The sequence below is a fragment of the Engraulis encrasicolus genome, chromosome 17 (genome assembly GCF_034702125.1).
Source record: "Engraulis encrasicolus isolate BLACKSEA-1 chromosome 17, IST_EnEncr_1.0, whole genome shotgun sequence".
NCBI classification, from domain to species: Eukaryota; Metazoa; Chordata; class Actinopteri; order Clupeiformes; family Engraulidae; genus Engraulis; species Engraulis encrasicolus.
In genome coordinates this window covers 23,100,261-23,122,760 of record NC_085873.1, presented here as the reverse complement: position 1 = coordinate 23,122,760, position 22,500 = coordinate 23,100,261, and the positions used below count along the sequence as shown (strand labels likewise).

Here is a 22,500-nt window from a genome sequence, read left to right as displayed (position 1 = left end):
GAGGGTAAGGGTGAGGATTGAACCTGCAACCCTGTGATCTGCAGTCCAGATACCTAACCATTATGCCCCGTGTACATCAAGCGCTACCAACGCGACCCTGGTAGCTGGGGTGGTTGAAGAAGTTTCGCCATGAATTCGTTTTATTCGCTCTGGACGCTGCACTGACATGTTTGATTCAGCTAATCACATAACGGCTCTGTCTTGACAGCCTGGGACATTCCTCGATATGAACGTTCCAATTGGTTTTTGCCGAACCGCGTCGTAGCGAATTCGGTTAAGATTAGCTTGAGTTTAATCGTCAAAATTCGCCCTGGTCGCTCGAGAAGCTTCGCTCCTGGCGAATTCGCTCTGGTAGCTTTATTCGCCTTCCCTCCATAGAGATACAATGACTTCCGCCGCGCAGGTCGCTTAGTTCGCCTTCGATGTACACGGGGCATTAGGCTCCCCCCAATGCAGTGTGCTCTTCTAACAGCTTTGTAGCTCAGCTCGACAGATAGCTCATCCAGCCACATGACATTTGCACAAGTGAGGCATAAATGCAATTTCGATGTGTGCTGTGGAGGGCCGGGACACAATGACAATAGGAGTTGGGAGTTTCCCGATTTGGCTTTCACTTCACTTCACATGACATTAATCCCCACCCCGTACAGGATGCATTCGAAATGCCATTCTCATAACTTGAACCCAGGCATGCATGTAAGTGCTCTCCATGTGGTCTCTGACAGTCAAACTTGAACACAAATAAATAAATAACTGGATAAAACACAAAAAGAGAGAGACTATACACAAAAACCAAACCACCGGACTGAGAACCGTTTGAGGTGACCCCCGTCTATTCCATTCCATTGTGACCATGGTAATGGATATAAACAAGAATGCCCACCAGTACCACCAGAACCGTTTGAGGTGACCCCTGTCTATTCCATTCCATTGTTACCATGGTAATGGATATAAACAAGAATGCCCACCAGTACCACATGAGTGGATGTGGCGCTAAGCAAATGGCTAGCTAGCGTGCTTTGCTGTCATTGATCAGCAGTGGCTATACAGAAAGTATCAGCGGTAATTTTGGACTGTATGTGTGTGTGTGTGTGTCTGTGTGTCTCTGTGTATGTGTGTGTGTGTGTTTGTGTGTGTGTGTGTGTGTGTGTGCGTGTGTGTGTTTGTGTGTGTGTCCTTTTGCAACAATGGCCCAGACTCAGGCCAGCACAAGCACAGCACAAACGACAGATTCACACACACGCACACACGCACACACACACACACACACACACACACACACACACACACACACACACAAACGTACACACACACAAACACACACACAGCACAAACAACAAATTCAGGAGTGAATAAGCATGGCGTTCTGGGCATCGCGGAGCGTAGGACGCCGGAAAAACAAAACACTGATTGTCTCTCGGCCGCAACAAAACCAGGCAGAGCTGGCTAGCTATAGCTGGCTGGATGGATGGATGGTGTAGAGGGGGTGATGGTGAAGTGACTACTGGAAGTGTGTGTGTGTGTGTGTGTGTGTGTGTGTGTGTGTGTGTGTGTGTGTGTGTGTGTGTGTGTGTGTGTGTGTGTGTGTGTGTGTGTGTGTGTGTGTGTGTGTGCGTGTGTGTGCGTGTGCCTGTGTGTGTGTGTGTATGTGTGTGTGTGTGTGTGTGTGTGTGTGTGTGTGTGTGTGTGTGTGTGTGTGCGTGTCTGCATGCATGATTGCATGTATTTTTATGTACTGTATGCTTGTGAAAGAGAGAGAGAGAGAGAGAGAGAGAGAGAAGAAGATAAAAAGAGAGAGAAAGAGAGAGCTGTGTGTGTGTGTGCAGGGGTTTGTGCTGTTGCAGGACAATAGAAGCATTGTGCTGTGTGTCTGGGAATGGGAGGGCCCACCACTGTGGCATAATCCAGATCCTATACATGGTTTTGTTTTGTTTATAAACACGGTGTTGTGAGGAGGGGCAAGACACTGGCAGCCAACCATGTGAGCTAATTTTTTGACCGACAGGGGTTTCCAACAATCAGAGGTTGAGTTATGCGCAGCCAAGGTCACACAGCCAGGGGGAAAACAATGAACCCATGTATAGTATGGAACAATTAGCCCTGTCTATCCAATGGGCTGTAACTATTAGCCCTGTCTATCCAATGGACTGAGGTGTAGTAACTATTAGCCCTATCTATCTAATGGGCTGTAACGATAAGATGAGCTATAAGGGAATGGAAGAGTGGGATTTGAACCTGTAACCTTCTGATGTAAAGCCCATCTCTAAACCACCTTAACCACTATAGGCCACGTCTGCCCCAAAGGATCCTCAACGCTTTAAACCAACAGATAGAAGTGATAGTGGAAGCAGCCTTCTCAGACTCAACTAGTACATGTGATGCCTTACGACAACATAACACACACATACACACACACGCACACGTCCATATGAATGCATGCATGCAGACACATACAAATGTGCAGACAGACAGACAGACAGACAGACAGACATATAGTAGATACACGCAGGCACATATAGCTACAAAAACAGGCAAAGTTGAGTGAATGCAAGTAGACACAAACACACACACACACACTCATGCACACACACACAGTCTCTCCGTCCGGGACATGTGTGTGTGTGTGTGTGTGTGTGTGTGTGTGTGTGTGTGTGTGTGTGTGTGTGTGTGTGTGTGTGTGTGTGTGTGTGTGTGTGTGTGTGTGTGTGTGTGTGTGTGTGTGTGTGTGTGTGTGTGTGTGTGTGTGGTGTGTGTGTGTGTGTGTGTGATGATTCACAGGTGGTCCACCTCTGTCCCCTTTCACACGGCTGGACACAAACCGGTGATGTCAGCGTTGTCTACGGCAACTCAACACTCCCCCTCCCTCGTTTCCCTCCCCATCAGCACATTTCACACCCACGGGGAACACGTCACACAACACACATGCTGGACACACACACACACATGCAATAACACCACACACATGCAGCAATATGCATACGCGCAACACACAAATATGCACACATAGGACAGACACATTCACACATACACATGCATGCACGCACGCACGCACGCACGCATACACAACCCCCCTCAGCTGACCACCTCTTCTGTTGTGTCTGCAAAGCCCTCTCTCTCACCCTGTGAGTCACATCTATGCTGACATGACCAATACAACCAACACGTAATGATGGAAAAATAAAAACAGTCCAAGCAGCCTACTTATGAAGTTGGTTTTACACAAAATTAGTTTTTACATAAAAATATGTATGGCGTCTTGGCTTTATGACTAGAAATATCATATCAAATTCCTGTATGGTGTGCAACAGTTTATGCGTATGTGTATTTCATTTACTGTTTCTATGCCAAAACACAAGTGATATTTATGGAGTTGATTTTCCATAAAATGTTTTCCATAAAAATATCCCCTCTTGGCATTATGCGTGAAAAACATTATCATATACAGTGCCCTCCATTATTATTGGCACCCCTGGTTGAGATGTGTTTTTTAGCTTCCAATTATTATTATTTTTCTCTAAATAATATGGGACCTTAATGGAAAAAAAGAGAAAAATCCAACCTTCAATACAAGTGCATTTATTCAGTGGGGAAAAAATCCTACATAAAGAAATAATTATTTGACATCAAATAATGTGTGTCACAATTATTAGCACCCCTGTTGTTAATATTTTGTACAACCCCCTTTTGCCAACAAAACAGCACCTAATCTTCTCCTATAATGTTTTACAAGATGGGAAAAGACAGAAAGAGGGATCTTCAGCCATTCCTCTTTGCAGAATCTCTCTAAATCATCCAGAGACCTGGGTCCTCTCCTCTGTACTCTCCTCTTCAGCTCACCCCACAGGTTCTCAATGGGGTTGAGGTCTGGGGACTGAGATGGCCATGGGAGGAGCTTGATTTTGTGTCTGGTTAACCATTTCTGTGTAGATTTGGCCATATGTTTAGGGTCATTGTCTTGCTGAAAGACCCAGTGACGACCCATCTTCAGCTTTTTGGCAGAGGGCAACAGATTTTGATTTAAAATGTCCTGGTATTTCAAAGACTTCATGATGCCATGCACCCTAACAAGCTTCCCAGGGCCTTTGGAAGCGAAACAGCCCCACAGCATCACTGACCCACCCCCATACTTCACAGTGGGTATGAGGTGCTTTTCAGCATGCGCATCTTTCGTGGCACGCCAGACCCACTTAGAGTGTTTGTTGCCAAAAAGCTCAATCTTGGTCTCATCTGACCAAAGCACACTGTCCCAGTTGAAGCCCCAATACCACTGGGCGAACTCCAGACGTTTGCGTTTATGATTGTGGGTGAGGAAAGGTTTTCTCCGTGCATGCCTCCCAAACAGCTTGTTGGCGTGTAGACAGCACCTGATGGTTGATTTGGAGACTTTGTGACCCCAGGATGCTACCATTTGTTGTAATTCTGTAACAGTGAGCTTTGGAGATATTTTGATTTCTCTTACCATCCTCCTCACTGTGCGTGGTGGCAAAATAAACTTGGGTCCTCGTCCAGGCTTGTTTACCACTGTTCCAGTTGTTTTGAACTTCTTAATTATTCCTCTCACAGTAGATATGGGCAGCTGCAGTTGAGTGGCAATCTTCTTGTAGCCTCTGCCTAACCTGTGAAGGTCGACGCACATCTGCCTCACTTGTATGCTGTGTTCCTTTGTCTTTCCCATGTTTAAGAGTGGATAAGAGAAATGGCCTCGGTGTCACGTCAAAGTTATACCCCAGGGAAACATGAAGTGATGAATTACTAATTAAATGTTCCTACATACTCTGGTAAACTTTGTAAACTACTGTAGAAATGACAGAAATGCTTCAATTATATTTATTTCCTGGGAATTGTTAAGGGTGCCAATAATTGTGGAACAGGTGATTTAATGAAAAATAATTATTTTTTAGTCAGGGATTTTTTTTATTTTCCTACAATTCATTTGAGTTGAAGGCTACATTTTCCTAAAATTTTCAGTGTGACAGTATTCTTCTGCAATAAACACTGAATTTATTTTAAGGCTTTTAACACATCTCAACCAGGGGTGCCAATAATTATGGAGGGCACTGTACTTAAGTTATTTATGTTTTTTTATATGTGTTTTTTATATACTGAGTCCATGCAAAACACCAGTGGCAACAAATGCATAAATGCACATGCCAAATGTGAAGGTAAGTTGAAACCCAAAAACTTTTCCAATCTATAGCGAATGCACATGCGGCAGGGAGTCGGACAGTGACAAAGGGGTCTGTCGTCCTAGGCCCCCAGGAAGAGACGGGCCCCAAAATAGGGTCCTCATTAGATTTTGGGCTCTTTCCATTATCCAAACTCCCATCCTTCCTTGTGCTTGTGGCCTTGTGATGACGTCACAAGACGTTGCTGACAAGAGAAGTTTAACTCAATATCTTGCAAAAGCAAAAGCACAATTCAAAGGTAATTTCTCATTTGCAAGCAGGATCTTGAATGTGGAAAGGTTCCCCAAAAAGTTGTTGTGGCTATATTGATAGCAGGGATTTGTTTTTGTTTTCTCCAAGGAAGCGGGGCATCAGCAAAGTGTGAGGCCACAAGCACAGATCAAGGACGGGAGTGAACAAAATGAAATGTACCCTGTAGACAGAGACGGAGGACCTTTCAGATAATCACGGCACAGCCGGCCCTGCACATAGGTGATGATTTGATTTCACACACTGTCTCGTCATCCATCAGGCTGATATACTGTTTCAATAATTAGAATCAACTTAGTGGCCCTGCCATGGCCGACCGGTGGGGCGCTCGCCTTCCATGTGGCTGACCCGGGTTCGATTCCCGGCCCGGATCCTTTGCCGACCCCTCCCCGTCTCTCTCCCAATTCGCTTCCTGTCCGCCTCTCACACTGTCCTATCAAATAAAGATGAAAAAGACCCCAAAAAAACAATAAAAAAAAAAAAAAGAATCAACTTAATTTAGTCACCATGAGTAAAAGAGTTTTTTTTCTCTCCAAAGTACACGGAAATCCTGCCTGTTGTCAAAACAGAAACATTGGTTTCCATAAAACATTAAATGTGTCTTCTACTGTAAATAAGGGCCATAGGCCATATCAATAAATAAATATCATATGAAATACTGGGACAGAAGCTAATCTTCTGCCCGAAAATGGATTCCCTCTGTCGGACTCAAGGCTAGTCCCATCCCCTTTGGTCTGGGTCTTTCAAATGCTAGTTAGCTTACCCACCTAGCTTAGAAAAACGAACTGGTCAAAGGGTGATGTGGAGTAACTTTGTTGTGCTTCATTACTTCGTGGGGCACTTTTACATCAATATATGGAAGCCACAACATTTATAGTCGCTTAGGGACTTATTAAAAGACTTTCATGTGAAAATCAACAGGAAGTGCCGCCATTTTTTTCTCACTGGCAAAGAGCACGGGCTCTTGACGCCATCGTGTGGTCAACGAGCATGCGTGGAACGACTGGATTTATTGTAATTCTGAATAAAAGGTTACATGACAGAGGAACGTGTTTAATCGGATTTAAAAGAGGAATAAACCACCCACTTTAATCGGACTTAAGTTTAAATCGGAATAAACTTAAATCCTGTTCGGTAAGTGTTTACATGATATTTTTAGAGTGGAATTAAGTTTTAATCAGATTTAAAGTGAGTTAAATCGGACTTAAGTGTCTCATGTAAACGCATAGATTGTCTTATATCATGCTGAAATATTATTATAACTCAGTTTAGTTCAGTCATCCGAAGGAACAGACCATAGTTTTACTCTGACAAACTAACCATGGTTTTACTACGGTTTATAATTATTCATTAAAATACACTTTTTTATCCAACACCCATAAGGATAGGATTTGAACCTGCAACTCTGTAAAGTTCACTCCATCCCCCGGCAGAAGGCAAATCTACCATGGCCGATTTTCGTAAGGGCAGTAAGTTTAGTCAGCAGAGGAAACAGAGGTATGGCATGGCATTTGCTGTCTCCAAACTTCTCCTCCTCTACAGTATGCGAGGAAGAGGAAGCAGGAGTCTGCTGCTATTGCTGCATATAGATCTGCTTTATACAGCTCCAGTGCTCTGCTGTGTGTGTGTGTGTGTGTGTGTGTGTGTGTGTGTGTGTGTGTGTGTGTGTGTGTGTGTGTGTGTGTGTGTGTGTGTGTGTGTGTGTGTGTGTGTGTGTGTGTGTGTGAGTGTGTGTGTGTGTGTGTGTGTGTGTGTGAGTGAGTGTGAGTGAGAGTGAGAGTGAGAGAGAGATACTGTGTGAGAAGGTTTGAAGGTGTGTGTGTGTGTGTGTGTGTGTGTGTGTGTGTGTGTGTGTGTGTGTGTGTGTGTGTGTGTGTGTGTGTGTGTGTGTGTGTGTGTGTGTGTGTGTGTGTGTGTGTGTGTGTGTGTGTGTGTGTGTGTGTGTGTGTGTGTGCACGCTCCTTACCCTTCTTCCTGTGCTGCTAGGGGGATCTGTGACAGCTTGGAGAGATTCTTAGCATACTCCTCCTCAATCTTGATCCTGAAAAACCAAAAAAATGAAAAAGGGACCAAAATTTGTAAGCAGGTTAGTCATTTGTCAGCTTGACGAAACACAAAAATGACACATCATTAGATTTTTGTAAAAAAAAAAAGAGATAGGGAAAGAAAGAAGATAGAGAACAAGGCAGGAAATAAAATTATTTTGGGGAGAGAGTAAAGTTGGGTAACATGGGAGGGATAGAAATGTTTTGGAGGAAGAGAGTGAGGTTTTGTAACATGGGAAATGTTGGAGTGACACATTTTTAGAAAAAGAAACACTATATCCTCTGCTCTCCTGTGTGCCAAAATCCAGTGTGTTGATTGCTACATTTAGCCTACATGAGACATTTAATTTGGAATTAACTGAATTTAATTCTGAATAAAGCCTAATTCCGTCATAAAACACCTCTTAAAGTTCCCATGGCATGAAATTTACATGGTCCTTTGGTGCTTTGTATGGGTTTGCGGGGGTGTCAGGATGCTATATCCGCAATTTTTATCAAAATAATGCTGAAATGCGCCATTTAGGCCTCTTTGGTGAAAAGTCTCCTCTCCCAGTGCGTCGATCTGTAATGATATGCAACAGGAGGGGGAGGGGGGCAGGAGGGGGAGTGTCGTTGATGAGCAGGGGCGGAGCCGCGGGCTAAAGCTGTGTTGTGGTGGTGGTACGGCAGGTTAGCTGTTACCTAGAGTTAGCAATTTCCCCTTGTTAGCAATGGCACGTCCAGCACCTGATGGAACTTACTCTCGCTTGTTTTGACCCAAAGATGAAACATACTATTGCCTACCTGCTCATGGGCTTCAGCGCAGGATGCCTCAGAAGGGTGAGTTTGAAATGTTATGTCTGCAATTTCAATTTGTTGAATGGGTTGTTCTGAGCACTATTGCTTGCTAGTGAGTTTGTAATTACAGCAGCAATCATTCACCACGCAATGACCTGGCAAGTCACCATCATAAATTAAAATATTCTTTTTTTAACTTATGAGCAAACAACCCCATTTGATGTGTGTGTGATGCACGTTACTGGCATCGCAACTGTCTCTAAACCCAGCAACGTTCTCAGTGTGGATGGTTAGCATGCAATTGCAAGTCCTTCCCCTTTGTAATGTTATGATGCAACACAAATGTGGTAAAAATGTTATAAATGAACGAGGGGGTAGTTGTCAGGTTATAGTAGACTTTTTACACCTTTGTTTACAACATTGTTCTGTTTCACCACTGCAATGCTTATCATGCATCACAAATCTGTTTGAGGAGGGTGGTATATTACATGACAAAAGGGTAGGCTACTCTAGTCTATACTAGTTATGATGTATGCACTTCCTCACCATCGGCTGATCATAAAATGTGTCTACATACAACTTGGCTGCATTTGAACAGCACCCTGTGCACTGTCTGTGCTGGAGAATAGCCAGCTTTCCTTTGTCCAATAGCCTACATGTCATTCTAAAAATGCATCCATTATGTCTTGTATTCCAGTGATCCCCAACCTTTTTTGCCCTGTGTACCCCCTAATTAATTTAGTCATATCATGAGTACCCCCTCCTTCATGCTCTATATCAGGGGTGGGCAACTCTCATGATAAGGAGGGCCACATTTTTTTCATTGTGAACATTGGAGGGCCAGATGACTGCGGATCTGACTGCAGCTTGCAGATTCAAGGTGCAGTTGGTTGCTCAGTGGCCGCCGAAAAAGTTTGGAAGCAATGAGTGTTCTCTGTCAGCCAACAGTGTAATTTTAACAGATTGACTCAGTAGTGGTTTAAAAAAGTTTGTTCATTATAATTTATAAGTATGGTTTATGGGCCGCACTTAGTAAGGAGGCGGGCCGCATGTGGCCCCTGGGCCTCCAGTTGCCCATCCCTGCTCTATATGATCCTCTATACCAATGTGAGTGCACTCCATACATTTGTTAGTATCACATTTTCCACGTACCCCTGGTTGGGAAACACTGTTGTATACAATGGTGAAATAGTCCATGCTCTGTTGACATCACATTTATCCATAGTTGCCAGTTAAGTTTCCATTGTGAAAATTGCATCATCTCATGTTTACCTGAGAGTAACCTGGCTATCAGTATCAGAAAACTGCTTTTTTTGTAATAAGGTTAGATGCTAGTGTGGAAACTGAGACAATGCCCACAGAAAGAGATAACATTATGCTGCCTAGCTCAGGTCGCATTACTTTCATTTGACACCATCTGTGCATGAGCAAACTTGCCATGTCTTATCTTTATCAGATCACTATAACTTGGAGAGAAGGCAGGAGAGCCACAACGCATGCTGGAACTTTTTGTACAGAGTTCAAGATCACCATAAGCGGCCAATTCAATTATGCAGACAGTGTGAAGACAGTGTGCAAATTTTATTTACAACAGCATCAAGAATATTAAATTGGAACATGTGAATATTTTATGGAAGGCAAATATTGTACTGAAAGAAGAACAGCAATAACAGTCTCTGTAACCATCTTTTCTATTTTTCCAGCCGTTTCAGGCATTTGTCCATCAGTGATTCGAGTGTCGTCTTGCATATCCATGCCGAGTTCCCCGATGAAGGACGTTGGAACCTCGATACAAGGCTGGCGGTGACCTCCTCTGGCTGGCTTGTCTGAACTGTGCGGACTTGTCTTCTAGGGCACCAACATTGCATTAGTCTCAGGGTTTTCCGAAGACCTTTCCACACAAAGCCTACAGGAAAAGCAAAATATTGTTTAGAATGCTATGTCATTTTGGAATTATTGAAGTAACACTATTAAAATGTTATGTCAGAATTAGTTGAACTGCATTCTTTTCAAATCTTACCAAAGGTTGGATTAGCTTTTGATGTTTGCCGGTGGTTGGTGTGCATTTTCATTCTAGAGGACAGCCATCTGTAAGAAGCGTCTGCAAGTACAAAAGACAATGTGTGAACAGAGTGTCCCTCTTATTTTTCAGTTGGTCAAGATGGTGAGGGTTAGCCAGTTTCAAAGACAAACCTCGTTATTGTCATTGGAAAGGATATGAAGGGTTCCTTCCTAAAACACTGCAAGAGCCATTTCATACTAATGCCATGAATTGTATTGTATAGTTATAATAATTACATCAAGTCAAGTATCACCTGAAACCGTGTGTGTGTGTTACATTGCCTTGTAAAGCAAATATAGACATCTCAACAGAAGAGTGTTTTCAGGGGGCATAGTCAAGGTATCCACTCCATTATCCAAACTCATGTCTTCTACTTGGGCTTGTGGCCCAACAACCTAGCATCCATGGAGAAAATAAGTTTCCCTGCTATGCACAACAACTAATCAGAAAATGACATTTGAATGGATATTTTGCGAGGAGGATGGGAGTTTGGATAGTGGAAAGGAAACAAGGTAGGCCTACACGTTTTGCCATTTAGTGTAATCCTGCTTTAAAAAAGAAAAACAAAAAATCAGGCGCTAGAACAACAAGATCCATCTTCTCACCTACACAGCATATAAGGAAAGACAACATTCTTTGCAGCAACTTGTTCCAGTTAGACAGATGCTGAGGCACTCAAGGTTGCATTTTTTTTACTTTTTTATTTGGCTACAATGCTTACGCGTTTCGGCCCTTATGGCCTTCAGGGCGTATAAATTGCAACCTTTAGTGCCTCTGCATCTGTCTACCTGGACCAAGTTTGAGAGCCCCTACACTGATGAGCACCACGGAAAAAGGTGAAGATCCAGAGCACTCAAATCACAGGTACCTGCTTGATTCTTTGGAGCAAATTGGATGATGACTGAATGGGAAGACTCCAACGTAGTGGTGATGGAGGAGTTTTGCTTCATCATGTTGCCTTCTTCTACTCATCATGACCGTCTGTAACAGGAACTTCTGTAGATGAGAATTGCGGCCATTAGGAAAAAATACAGAATATAACTTTCCATGATCCACAATAAGCCTCTCAAATTCTATACAAGAAAATTGTCTGAGTCAGAACAGAGACATAAATGTCAAGGAAACATAAACCCAATATTCGACTGCATCTGGCTTTCCAAGCTATTCACGGATAGGAATGAAAAAATGACAGACAGTGGGAGCAGGTTGCATAGCAACTCACACGTAACTCCACAGCTGCCTGCACTGGAGCAACGTAAGCTAGACAAGTGATCCGACTGCTGTATTCTGTGTACCTACCAGAGGTTACGCCAAATTTGTTATATGATGAAAACAAAAACGCAATCAAATGCCGTCACAACCACTAAATAGCAGCCTGTATCAACTGCTTGAAGTCTGTGTTGGATGTGTCAGCTGAGTTCGTGCAGCCACGCACACTGAGTAATTACCGTAATAGAACCCTTTGAACCCATTGAAGCCTACGTTTCAATGCAGTGGCCAGTCGCTCTACACTAGGTGACCAAATCGAATCAAAGGCTTGCCTGGTCAATATGCTATGTTGTGAGTTCGGTGTGTAGTCACAACTGAGCTTTCCAAACATACGGTTAGTTCGAACACCTGTTAGCTCAAGTTATAACATCCCTAGGTGAAACTACGAACAACCAGTCTCCATGGAAATGAACGGTGGCAGATGGACACTCCCAACTGAGATCACTCCCGGACGTGTAGCCCCAGGTGGTTTTATCACTCCCAGACGTTCGATCCCACCCGATTATATTTCACGTATTATCACTGCCACATACAAGCAATTTAGGATTAGGTTTAGAGTTAGGGTTAGGTTTAGGGTTAAGTTTAGGGTTAGAAACAAAAAAACTAACATCAAAAAGATAACTAGCTCCGTTATATGGCGGTGGGCTCGATAGTCTGGCTAGTGGGAGCGTGCCGACCGGGGAGCGATTGGGGTTGGGAGCGACAGTCTGGGAATCGAAATGAATATGTACCGCACCACCACAGCCAACAAAAAGGGTTTCCTAAATAAATCGTGTTTTCACCAACAACGTTTAAAAATGCCTTGTTTTCAACCACAGGACCCTCCTTGGTCAACCAACGAAATGTTGAGCAATTTGGTCTTGTTAAATTGGCGTGTAATAGAATAATTGTCAACATCACATTCCTTGTTAGCTAGCTAGCTGTGTTATTTGACTTCAGGTGGGCTAACATAGCCGCTAGCCCTGTCGTGAAGGTTTCATTTCCATCGAAACCATTTAGTTAATTGTGCTCATGCTTGATGTACATGTAAGTTCAAAAGACCATGGTTATATTTTACAGTCGATTTCCCAAGAAAAACAAGACAGAGTATGGCTATTGCTTTTGGTACAGTGTAGCTTTCATGGCTAATAGGTTTTTCCCCACTCCACAGCTAATACTGCAGGCTAGTTAGCCATGACACTGTAATACAGACTGGAAGCTTTTCATGACTTACTTGTTCAGGAGGCTTGGTGGTATTGATCCAGACTTCAGCGTCAGGTGTTGGCCATAACTTGCTCTGTATTGTCCCAGATTGTGAAAGCATTAGTCCGGAAAATGTTCCCTCAGACATTGAACCAGTACATATGTGGTGTTCTGCTGGTATTTATAGTTTTTTCAAATGAATGGGCGGGCTAGTGGGTGGAGAGAGGGCGTGGACGAGTTGAGAGCGAACGAGGGCAGGACGTCATCTCGGGCACACACAAGCTTTGCGTCAATTGGATGCTGTGTCAGAGTTTGTTTACAAACTGGGAGGAACCTCCAGCACAGCTCTGTGTACACAGTAACACATTGCAAACCACTGGGATGACTTCAGGAGGTCAGAGTAACTCATTTTAAGGCCCCAAAACATCATAAGGTCAAAATTTTACGCCATGGGCACTTTAATTTGGAACTAACGGAAAGATCAAAGTGAACTCGACAGCACAATTTAATTCTGAATGAATAATTGGGAATAATTAAAAACATCATGTGAATATAGTGAATGGTGTGTGGGTGGAGGAGGATTCGTTCAAGTAATGAAGGAGGATTACCAGAGCAACTGAATGAAATGAAAATATTTTGTTTTTGTTCTTCATTCTTGCCCCTTTACAGAAAAATGAGCAGATTGATTCTGCAATTCTGTATTCTATATGCATGAAGAGATGAAGACGACAGAACCAGCAGAGGAATGAAGGTCTCTGCCGCCTTACGAAACCTTTACCCAGCAACATAACGTTATTTTCTCTCTCCTTGAGCTTCAGTTGAGTTACTTTGGGTAGAAGTAGCCTCGCAGTACAGATGGGCTTGTCGACGGGCTTATTCACTCTTTGCTGAAAACACTCAACTACCCTGCACATTTTTAGGGAGGATGATCTTCATAAACTCCATTTGCAGTACTGACAAGCAGCCATTTTTAACTGAATACGCTTTTTTATACTGGTACATCATAATCATATTGCGCTGACATTACAAGCAGTCTTACCCTGTTAAGACACAGTGTTATAAGTTTGCTGTTACCATTGTTACCAGAATGGCAATGACCAAGTCATAGTACATTACGTAATGTCATAGTGGTGTAGTACTATGGCAGTTAACGTTTCAATGTCTATTACAGCGTTCCAGTGATGGAACGGCGCGTGGTAAGGGGACACATAACCGATTATGACATGGTCATCACCATTTTGGTGACAGTAAGTTTAGAAGAGAGGCTCTGCGTTAAGGGGTAAAGGACATGGTGACATGGGAAAGCTTGGGGACGCATGGGGCTGCCTGTAGTCAAGAAGTCAAGGGCCAGACAGATTCACATCCTCTGTAGACACACACACACACGCACACACACGCATGCACGCACGCACGCACGCACGTACACACACACACACACACACACACACACACACACACACACACACACACACACACACACACACACACACACACACACACACACACACACACACACACACCCCTTTTTAGGGGCCCCCTGCATTCATGAAGTCAAGGGGCAGAGAGATTCACATCCTCTGTAGACCCTGTCTCTACTGATGGGATGGATCCACACACACACACACACACACACACACACACACACACACACACACACACACACACACACACACACACACACACACACACACACATAACACATGCACGCACACTCGCACACACACACACACACACACACACACACTAACGCATGCAAGCACGCACGCACATACGCACACACACACACACACAGACTCTGCAGGCCCCAGTCTCTCCTGAGGGGTCGGATGTTTGACCCCATGGGAAGCACGCACACACGCACACATGCACCAACGCACACATGCACCCACGCACCAACACACACGTCACAAAACTTCATCAAGACTCATCCTCCTCTAAACCTGACTCACACAGTCACAGACTTTTGAAAAACCCTAACAACTACAACTACAACTGTCTGTCTGTCATTTCTTTTCTGTCGTGTCCTGCCAGTCTGTCTGTCATGTCTGACGTGTCTGTCTGCCTGTCTGTCAGTCCTGCTTGCTTGCCTGCCTACCTCCCTGCCTGCCTGTCTGTCTGTTTGCCTATCTGTCTTCCTGTCTGTCTGCCTATCTGTCCTGTCTGTCTGTCTTCCTGTCTGTCTATCTTCCTGTCTGCCTGTCTTCCTGTCTGTCTGTCTATGTTCCTGCCTGTCTGTCTGTCTGTCTGTCTGTCTGTCTGTCTGAGTGTCCTGTCTGCCTGTCTGTCTGTCTGTCTGTCTGCCTGTCTGTCTGCCTGTCTGTCTGTCTGTCTGTCTGTCTGTTTGCCTGTCTGCCTGTCTGTCTGCCTGCCTGTCTGGCCATCTGTCTGTCTGTCTGTCTTCCTGCCTGTCAGTCTGTCTGTCTGTCTGTCCTGCCTGCCTGTCTGCCTGCCTGCTTGTCTCGTCTGTCTGTCCATCTGTCTGTCTATCTGACTGTCCTATATGCCTGTCTGTCTGTCTGTCTGGTTGCCTGTCTTCCTGCCTGCCTGTCTTCCTGTCTTCCTGTCTGTCGTGAAGGTACAAAGACAGTGACCCAGACCAGAGAGGCATTCCCAGACTACTGGCTCAGGGCGCAGGGCTTTTACTGTAAAACACATTCATTCATTCATTCATTCATTCATTTACATACTGAAAATGCCTTCCCTCCTCCATCATTTTTGTGTGAGAGACAGAAAAATAAGTCAGAAAGTGTCTGTTTAGCATCAAGCGTCATGAAGACATGGGAAGTGGACATCGCTGACCGTTGCCACACCACTGTTGCCATAGCAACGCAGGGGAAACAACAACTTCAGAAATAGACAGACGCAAAGGATGTTGAGTAATATCGGAGATGCGTGCTGCCCTACAAAGCAAAAATGCCTAGCTGCGCACAGCTCCGAACTGAGTAAAGTTACTTTAAAATTATTCTGTTGTCCAGTCTAAATAATTTTTGTTTTAGTGTTTAGTGTTTAGTTTGGTCCTCTGGTTATTTTGTTACTCCATATTACCACATTCTTTGCTGACCAATGATTTAATCACTTTATATTTTGATATTTTTTTGATAATTTTATTTTGTCAATAAAGTAATTTTCTTCAACAATGCAGTTCCTGCCTTTTTGCTCTGCTGGGCAGCATCATTTTGCAATATGTGCATCTGCACGAGTACAAAAACAATGTGTTACACAACTTTTGAGATTTTTCCACGACACTATAGATTCATAATCCACAAAATGCTTTACAGGAGGCATTGCAAGGGGAAATAAGTTCCGAAATAGCCAAAAGCACAGGATATTGAGTAATATCTGAGATGCACATGATATCCAACTCCCCCACTAACCCACCTCTCTACTCCCCAATTGCTGAGTGTGCACACTATTGCAACATGTGTATCTACGTCTGTGTGCATTATAATATGACTCTACCCAAGAGATTCCCCTATTGCACAATGCTTAGGGGTGCACTGTGATGGTGACCAGGGGTGCATTTCTCAAAAGCATTTGCTCAACATTAGCTACTTTGTTAGTTGCAATGCAATTTCCCATTGGTAACTACCAAAGTTGCTAACTGCTAACAACTTCGCTTTCAAGAAATGCACCCCTGAGTAGGTATTGCAACTATGCTGCTCATTGAAACTGTGCTGTCCACTGCCAAGTTTGATCTTTTCATGAATATTTACTAAATAATTAACAAATATTTACTAGTATGAGTACAGGAGTTGTGCAGCTAAACATGTCTATTTCTGGAAATTCAAAATGTCAGACAATAAAGGAAAAGTGTAACTTTCCCAGTCATAATGAAAACTTAGATGTTGATGGTGTAGGTAGGTATTCATGAAAAAGATAACATTTGTGAATGCAGCATGAATTCCTGAAATAAACTACTTAAAATATTACACAGTGCACCTTTAAGGGTGAATTCTGCAATTATGCATAACCATATGGATAGGCTCCATTAGTATATTACACTTAGCTGACGCTTTTATCCAAAGCGACTTACAGTTATTTACAGGGTATTGGTTACAGTCCCTGGAGCAGTGTGCGATTTAGGTGCCTTGCTTAAGGGCACTTCAGCCATGGATGAAGGTGTAGGCAGAGGTCAGGGTGGCATTTGAACCTGCAACCCTCTGAACTTAAGACCACCTCCCTAACTATTAGCACACGGCAGAGTCCTGCACCGGGTCGGGTACCCACGAATACCCACGGGTACGGGTAAATAGTTGCCTAAATGGGTGGGGTTTTAACGTTCCGAAATTTCACTAGTGGGTATGCGGGCGGGTAGGTTAAAATACGGGTGGGTAGCTCGGGTAGCACGTCAATCAAAATGGTCATAGTACTAGGAGGCAGAGTCGAGAGAACAACTGTTCTGCGCATTTACTAGGCTACTGTTGCCTACACGATTTTTTTTTTTTTTTTAAAGCTTCAAGGTCTTGCCAGGTAATGGCTTGACATCTTATATGGCTGTTGGAAATTACGTTGGTGTCACTTTTTTTCCAGTGGCGCATTGAAAAATAAAACAGTGGAAATATGCCTACTTTCGATTTGAAGTATTTTTTCACGGGCACGGGTGGGTAACGGGTAGAATATTAACGGGTCCGGGTGGGTACGGATTTAACTTTGAAATTACCACGGGTTTACGGGTGGGTGCGGGTATAAAAAAATTGACCCGTGCAGGACTCTGGTGCACGGTTGCCCCCAATTTGCATGAGAGAGAGAGACGATAGAGATTTCTTTGCCCATGGACACCCGTGCACATTTTGTGCATCAATGGGCTGCTGTGCATATTTCATACACAGAGCCTTTGTTGTGTTACTCATCTGAACAAAGACACGTGTGCGTGCGTGTGTCTATGTGTCTGTGTGTCTGTGTGTGTGTGTGTGTGTCTGTGTGTGTGTGTGTGTGTGTGTATCTCACCTCTCTCGGATAAATTCGGCCATCTCCTTCTGCATCTGCTTGCCCTTCAGTTGCTTGTGTAGTAAGACCTCGAAGCCCGACACACCCGGGTTCCCCTGGGGGTCCTTTTTATCTGTCTGGGGTATAGAGAGGGGGTGCATAGCATTAATGGCTGTGTGTGTGTGTATGTGTGTGTATGATTGTGTCAGTGTGTGTGTACATGTGCTTACCTAAAAGTAGTCAAAATAGCTCCACTCCTTCAGTATAGTGTGTGTGTGTGTGTGTGTGTGTGTGTGTGTGTGTGTGTGTGTGTGTGTGTGTGTGTGTGTGTGTGTGTGTGTGTGTGTGTGAGTGTGTGTGTGTGTGTGTGTGAGTGTGTGTGTGTGTGTGTGTGTCTGTGCATGTGCATGCGTGCCTGCGTGCGTGCGCGCGTGCGTGCATTCGTGCGTGCCTGCATGCGTGCGTCCTTACCCAGAAGTAATCACAGTAGCTCCACTCGTCTGGTTTGAGCAGCTGCTGTTCCGCCATGGCCAGGGGAAGGGGAAACGTCACACAGTTAACCTGCAGGAGGAATACACAATCATAGACACATATTATGGTAACACTTTATTTTAGGGATACATCTATTAGCCCTAATACATACAATATTAATGCCTGTGTAAGTAACTTGTAAGGCATTTACTAAGCAAAATAAGACAGTTGTTAAGCATGTATTCACAAATGTCTTGTTCATGCCCAATTAGGGATTTATTACTAATATAACCTTAGTAAGGACCAGTAAGCCTATATTTCTATTTATTAGTAAGTAGTAAGTGGCAGAATTCAATGTGTATAAGGTCCCGGCACACTGTGTGAACAAACCCTGAACAATGTGAAAACAGATGCGGAATAAGGGTCCCTATTCTAAAGTGATGCATTGGTCTGCCCAGATGGCTCAGGGCCTCCGCACTACCAAAGTCCCCCTCGTTACCTAGGGCCCCCACACAACCCAGCCCCGCGCTACCTAGCCCCCACAATCGACAAATTGTAAGGGTATATTAAATAACTACTAATGATGTAGCTGAGTCATCTAGTTTCCTCTTTTTCTCAACTTTGTGCGGAAGGTAACAGGAGCCTTTATATAGCAAGGATTGAACGTACACTTCTCGATGGCGGTGGATTGGTGAAATGTAATTTTTTTCATGTACCACTTAGTTTAAATTGTAAAATCCCCAAAAATAAATGCAGAACATTAGAATAATTGTTTTGAAGCAAAACTAATCTATTCTTTTGTGATAATTAAGTTAATGTTTGAAAATATTAGCTTCAAGAAGTGCAGTGCATGATGGGTACGCAATCTAGGCCAACAGACAACCTACCCAGCTCTGAGCCTACGCTCTTAGCTCCTCCCCTCACTCGTGAAATTTAGAGGCTATCCAAACAATTCGCCATGTACGTAACAACAGAAATATTATCATTGCTGCATTAGCCATGCATTGCATTTCTGACTAAGGGCGTACCCATCATGCACTGCACTTCTTGGAGCTAAGTTTCTCATACATTAACTTATTTATCACAAAGGAAAAGCTTAGTTTCGCTTCCAAACTATTACTCATCGTTATATTCTGCATTTATTGTAGGGTTTTTACAATTAAAACTAATTGGTGTATGAAAAAATGACATCTCACCACCCACCGTCATTGAGAAGTTTACGTCCAATCCTTGCTATATAAAGCTTCCAATTACTCTCTGATACCTTGAGAAGAACAAGTTAGGTCAATATACTTGATGAGACTAATGCAGATTCAGCAACATTCTTACACTTTGCCTCCCGGGGGCGGAGTGTGGGTAGAGTGGGGTCCCTTGGTAGTCTGGGGGCCCTAGGTAGTGCAGGGGCCCTAAGCCATATGGGCTGAGCAATGCATCACTTTAGAATAGGGACCCTTATTCCACATCTGTTTTCACACTGTTCAGGGTTTGTTCACACAATGTACCAGGAGCTTATACACATTGTATTCTGGCCCTTACTGCTTACTCATAAATATAAATCTAGGTCTACTAGGTCCTTACTAAGGTTATATTGGTAATAAATCCCTAATTGGGCATAAACAAGACATGTGTGAATACATGCTTAACAACTGTCTTATTTTGCTTAGGACATGCCTTACAAGTTACTTACACAGGCATTAATATTGTAAGTATTAGTGCTAATAGATGTATCCCTAAAATAAAGTGTTACCCATATTATTAATAACACTTGTAACATTATACAAATTATGTCTATAAATACACATAACATATAATATACAAAATACAAATATAATACACAAAAAACATATCAGCATATTCATATATACAATATTACTAATGTTCATAATAATACAAATGAAAAAGTATAAACAAATAAAAATAAAAGTTATTAATAATTATCCACAATAAGGAATGTATATGCTATCAAAGTCGAAGTCCCTCATTTAATATGCATGTACGGGTGTGATTATGCATCTGTAAATGGTGCTGGTGTTTGTGTTTGTGTGTGTGTGTGTGTGTGTGTGTGTGTGTGTGTGTGTGTGTGTGTGTGTGTGTGTGTGTGTGTGTGTGTGTGTGTGTGTGTGTGTGTGTGTGTGTGTGTGTGAGTGAGTGAGTGAGTGAGTGAGTGAGTGAGTGAGTGAGTGAGTGAGTGAGTGAGTGAGTGAGTGAGTGAGGGTGTGTGTGTGTGTGTGTGTGTGTGTGTGTGTGTGTGTGTGTGTGTGTGTGTGTGTGTGTGTGTGTGTGTGTGTGTGTGTGTGTGTGTGTGTCTGTGTGTGAGATGCTCTGTGTCTGGACATCGGATCGTGTGATTTGACCGCTTGGTGGAGGCAGCTGTCCTCTCACTCCACAAACAAGGTCATCCCATCACAGCACACACCGCCCACCACACACGCACGCACGCACGCACGCAAGCACGCACGCACACAAGCACACAAGCACGCACACAAGCACACAAGCACGCACTCACACGCACACACGAAGGTACGCACACACACATGTGCACACACGCACGCATGCACACACTCCTCCTACACCTCAGTGACATCATTAGTGGCCCTTCCTCCAACCATGACCAAATCAAGCTATAAAGCTAACGGCAGGGATTCCCAAACATGTGGGCCCTGAGGTATTCCAAGTGGACCTTGATAAGCATGTTTCTCTAAAAATCAAAATAATATTGCTGTTGACTATTTTTGTTTTCAAGTTGTATTGTTTATTGGGCCAGAGTTGGGCCCCGAATATTAGTGAAAATTTCAAGTGGGCTGGGCCAGAAGTTTGAAAAGGTTTGGGAAACCCTGACTTACGACCTAGCTAGCGACCTGGCTTCCAGAAGAATAAGATCCATTGTCAGCCTACTAACCACCGCTGCACAGTAAGATGGCTAGTCCACCTACCTCCCCAGGAAACAGTAGCAAATCTATTTTGGGATGCTTTTAGATGTGGGTTCTCAAAAATGTTTGTTTGTGGATGTCAACGTGAATCGGTTATTGACTATTGTCTCCACCATAAATACAATATGATGGCTGGCCCACCTGAAAGCTCTAGTACGTAAAAGCGGGAACATGGTGTTCACCACACATCACCAGAGGTGTCAAAAGTGAAAGTAAAAATAAACTGTGTTTCTTTTTCTTTCCCTTTACTTTTACTTTTGTTACCTCTGCACATCACTGCAGCACAAATGCATTCCACCTGCCAGACATAACCAGGCCGTGCCCTCCTAGTGACTCAACACCTTCAGTGTTGCTAGTCAGGTCAAGAGCAATGCAAGTACTTTCTGAGCTCCCGAAAAATTGGGAACTCCCCCCACTTTGTCGGGAAGCAAACAACCATTAGCAAACCAGGGAGGCGGGTCAACCATGCCTTTTGGGAAATGTTAATTGTTATGCTCTTGGTCAGACCAAGTCTGGAAGAGATTTGAAAGTCGATGATAATCAGGCTACACCAGACACATACATGGGCTGGATCTCAAATGGCGCACTTGTGCACTTCGGGCACTATGTTTCAGTGCGTAACTAATACGGCATGTGCACTGAAACATGAACACTAAAGTGCACAAGTGCACCATTTGAGATTCAGCCATGGGTTCTAAATTTCTGTTTTCCCCTGGCTGCGCTAACCTAGCTGTGCACAACACAACCTCCGCTGTCGGTCAAAAAATTAGCTCACATGGTTGGATGTCAGTGTCTTGCCCCTCCTCACAATATCGTGTTTACAAACACTGTGAACCCATGTATAGCCAGCCACATTACACTGAGCTGTCCCTTGGAGAGACAACACACTCACACTGCTCGTTTGTCTGTGTAACTTTACTTCTTATGTCCAGAGGGGGGTCCCAGCAGAAACAAATTGGAAACTACTGGGATGAGCAAAAGCTGTCAGCGGCCCTCTTCTATTTAGCCAAATCAACCAGGCCCGAATGGGACATGTTTGGTCACCTTGCAATATAACTGATGCCACTAAAGATGGGCCCGTCAACAGGCCTATTCAGTCTTTGCTGACTCAACTACAACCAGTGGTGTAGTCTACTTAGAACGCAGGTATACGCAGTAAATTTCAGGGATTTCAGTATACCCACTTAAAATTGATTGATCCATTATTTAGAATAGCACAAATATATACTCTATACCCACCTCAAAAAATGCTGAAATATACAGTATACCCACTACACAAAAGTAGACTACACCACTGACTACAACTACATCATAACAACACTGCCCTGACATGAGTTTTTAGTCACCGATTAAGACTTGGTCCTTACCATTTCAATGACCATAATGTCAGAACAGAGGCTCTG

The 22,500-nt window shown here is 43.6% G+C and overlaps 1 protein-coding gene across 2 annotated transcripts in view; it reads right to left on the bottom strand.

The window, feature by feature from the left end:
* The window catches only part of LOC134467975 (growth arrest-specific protein 7-like), a 109,063-nt gene that overhangs the window by 18,987 nt on the left and 67,576 nt on the right, over positions 1–22,500 (bottom strand). For both annotated transcript variants that reach the window (XM_063221998.1, XM_063221997.1), the window contains exons 6-8: positions 18,168–18,257; positions 17,718–17,833; positions 7,402–7,476 (exon numbers count right to left, since the gene is read on the bottom strand). In XM_063221998.1, the coding sequence (XP_063078068.1) occupies positions 7,402–7,476; positions 17,718–17,833; positions 18,168–18,257 (281 nt within the window). The remainder of the gene's footprint in view (positions 1–7,401; positions 7,477–17,717; positions 17,834–18,167; positions 18,258–22,500) is intronic.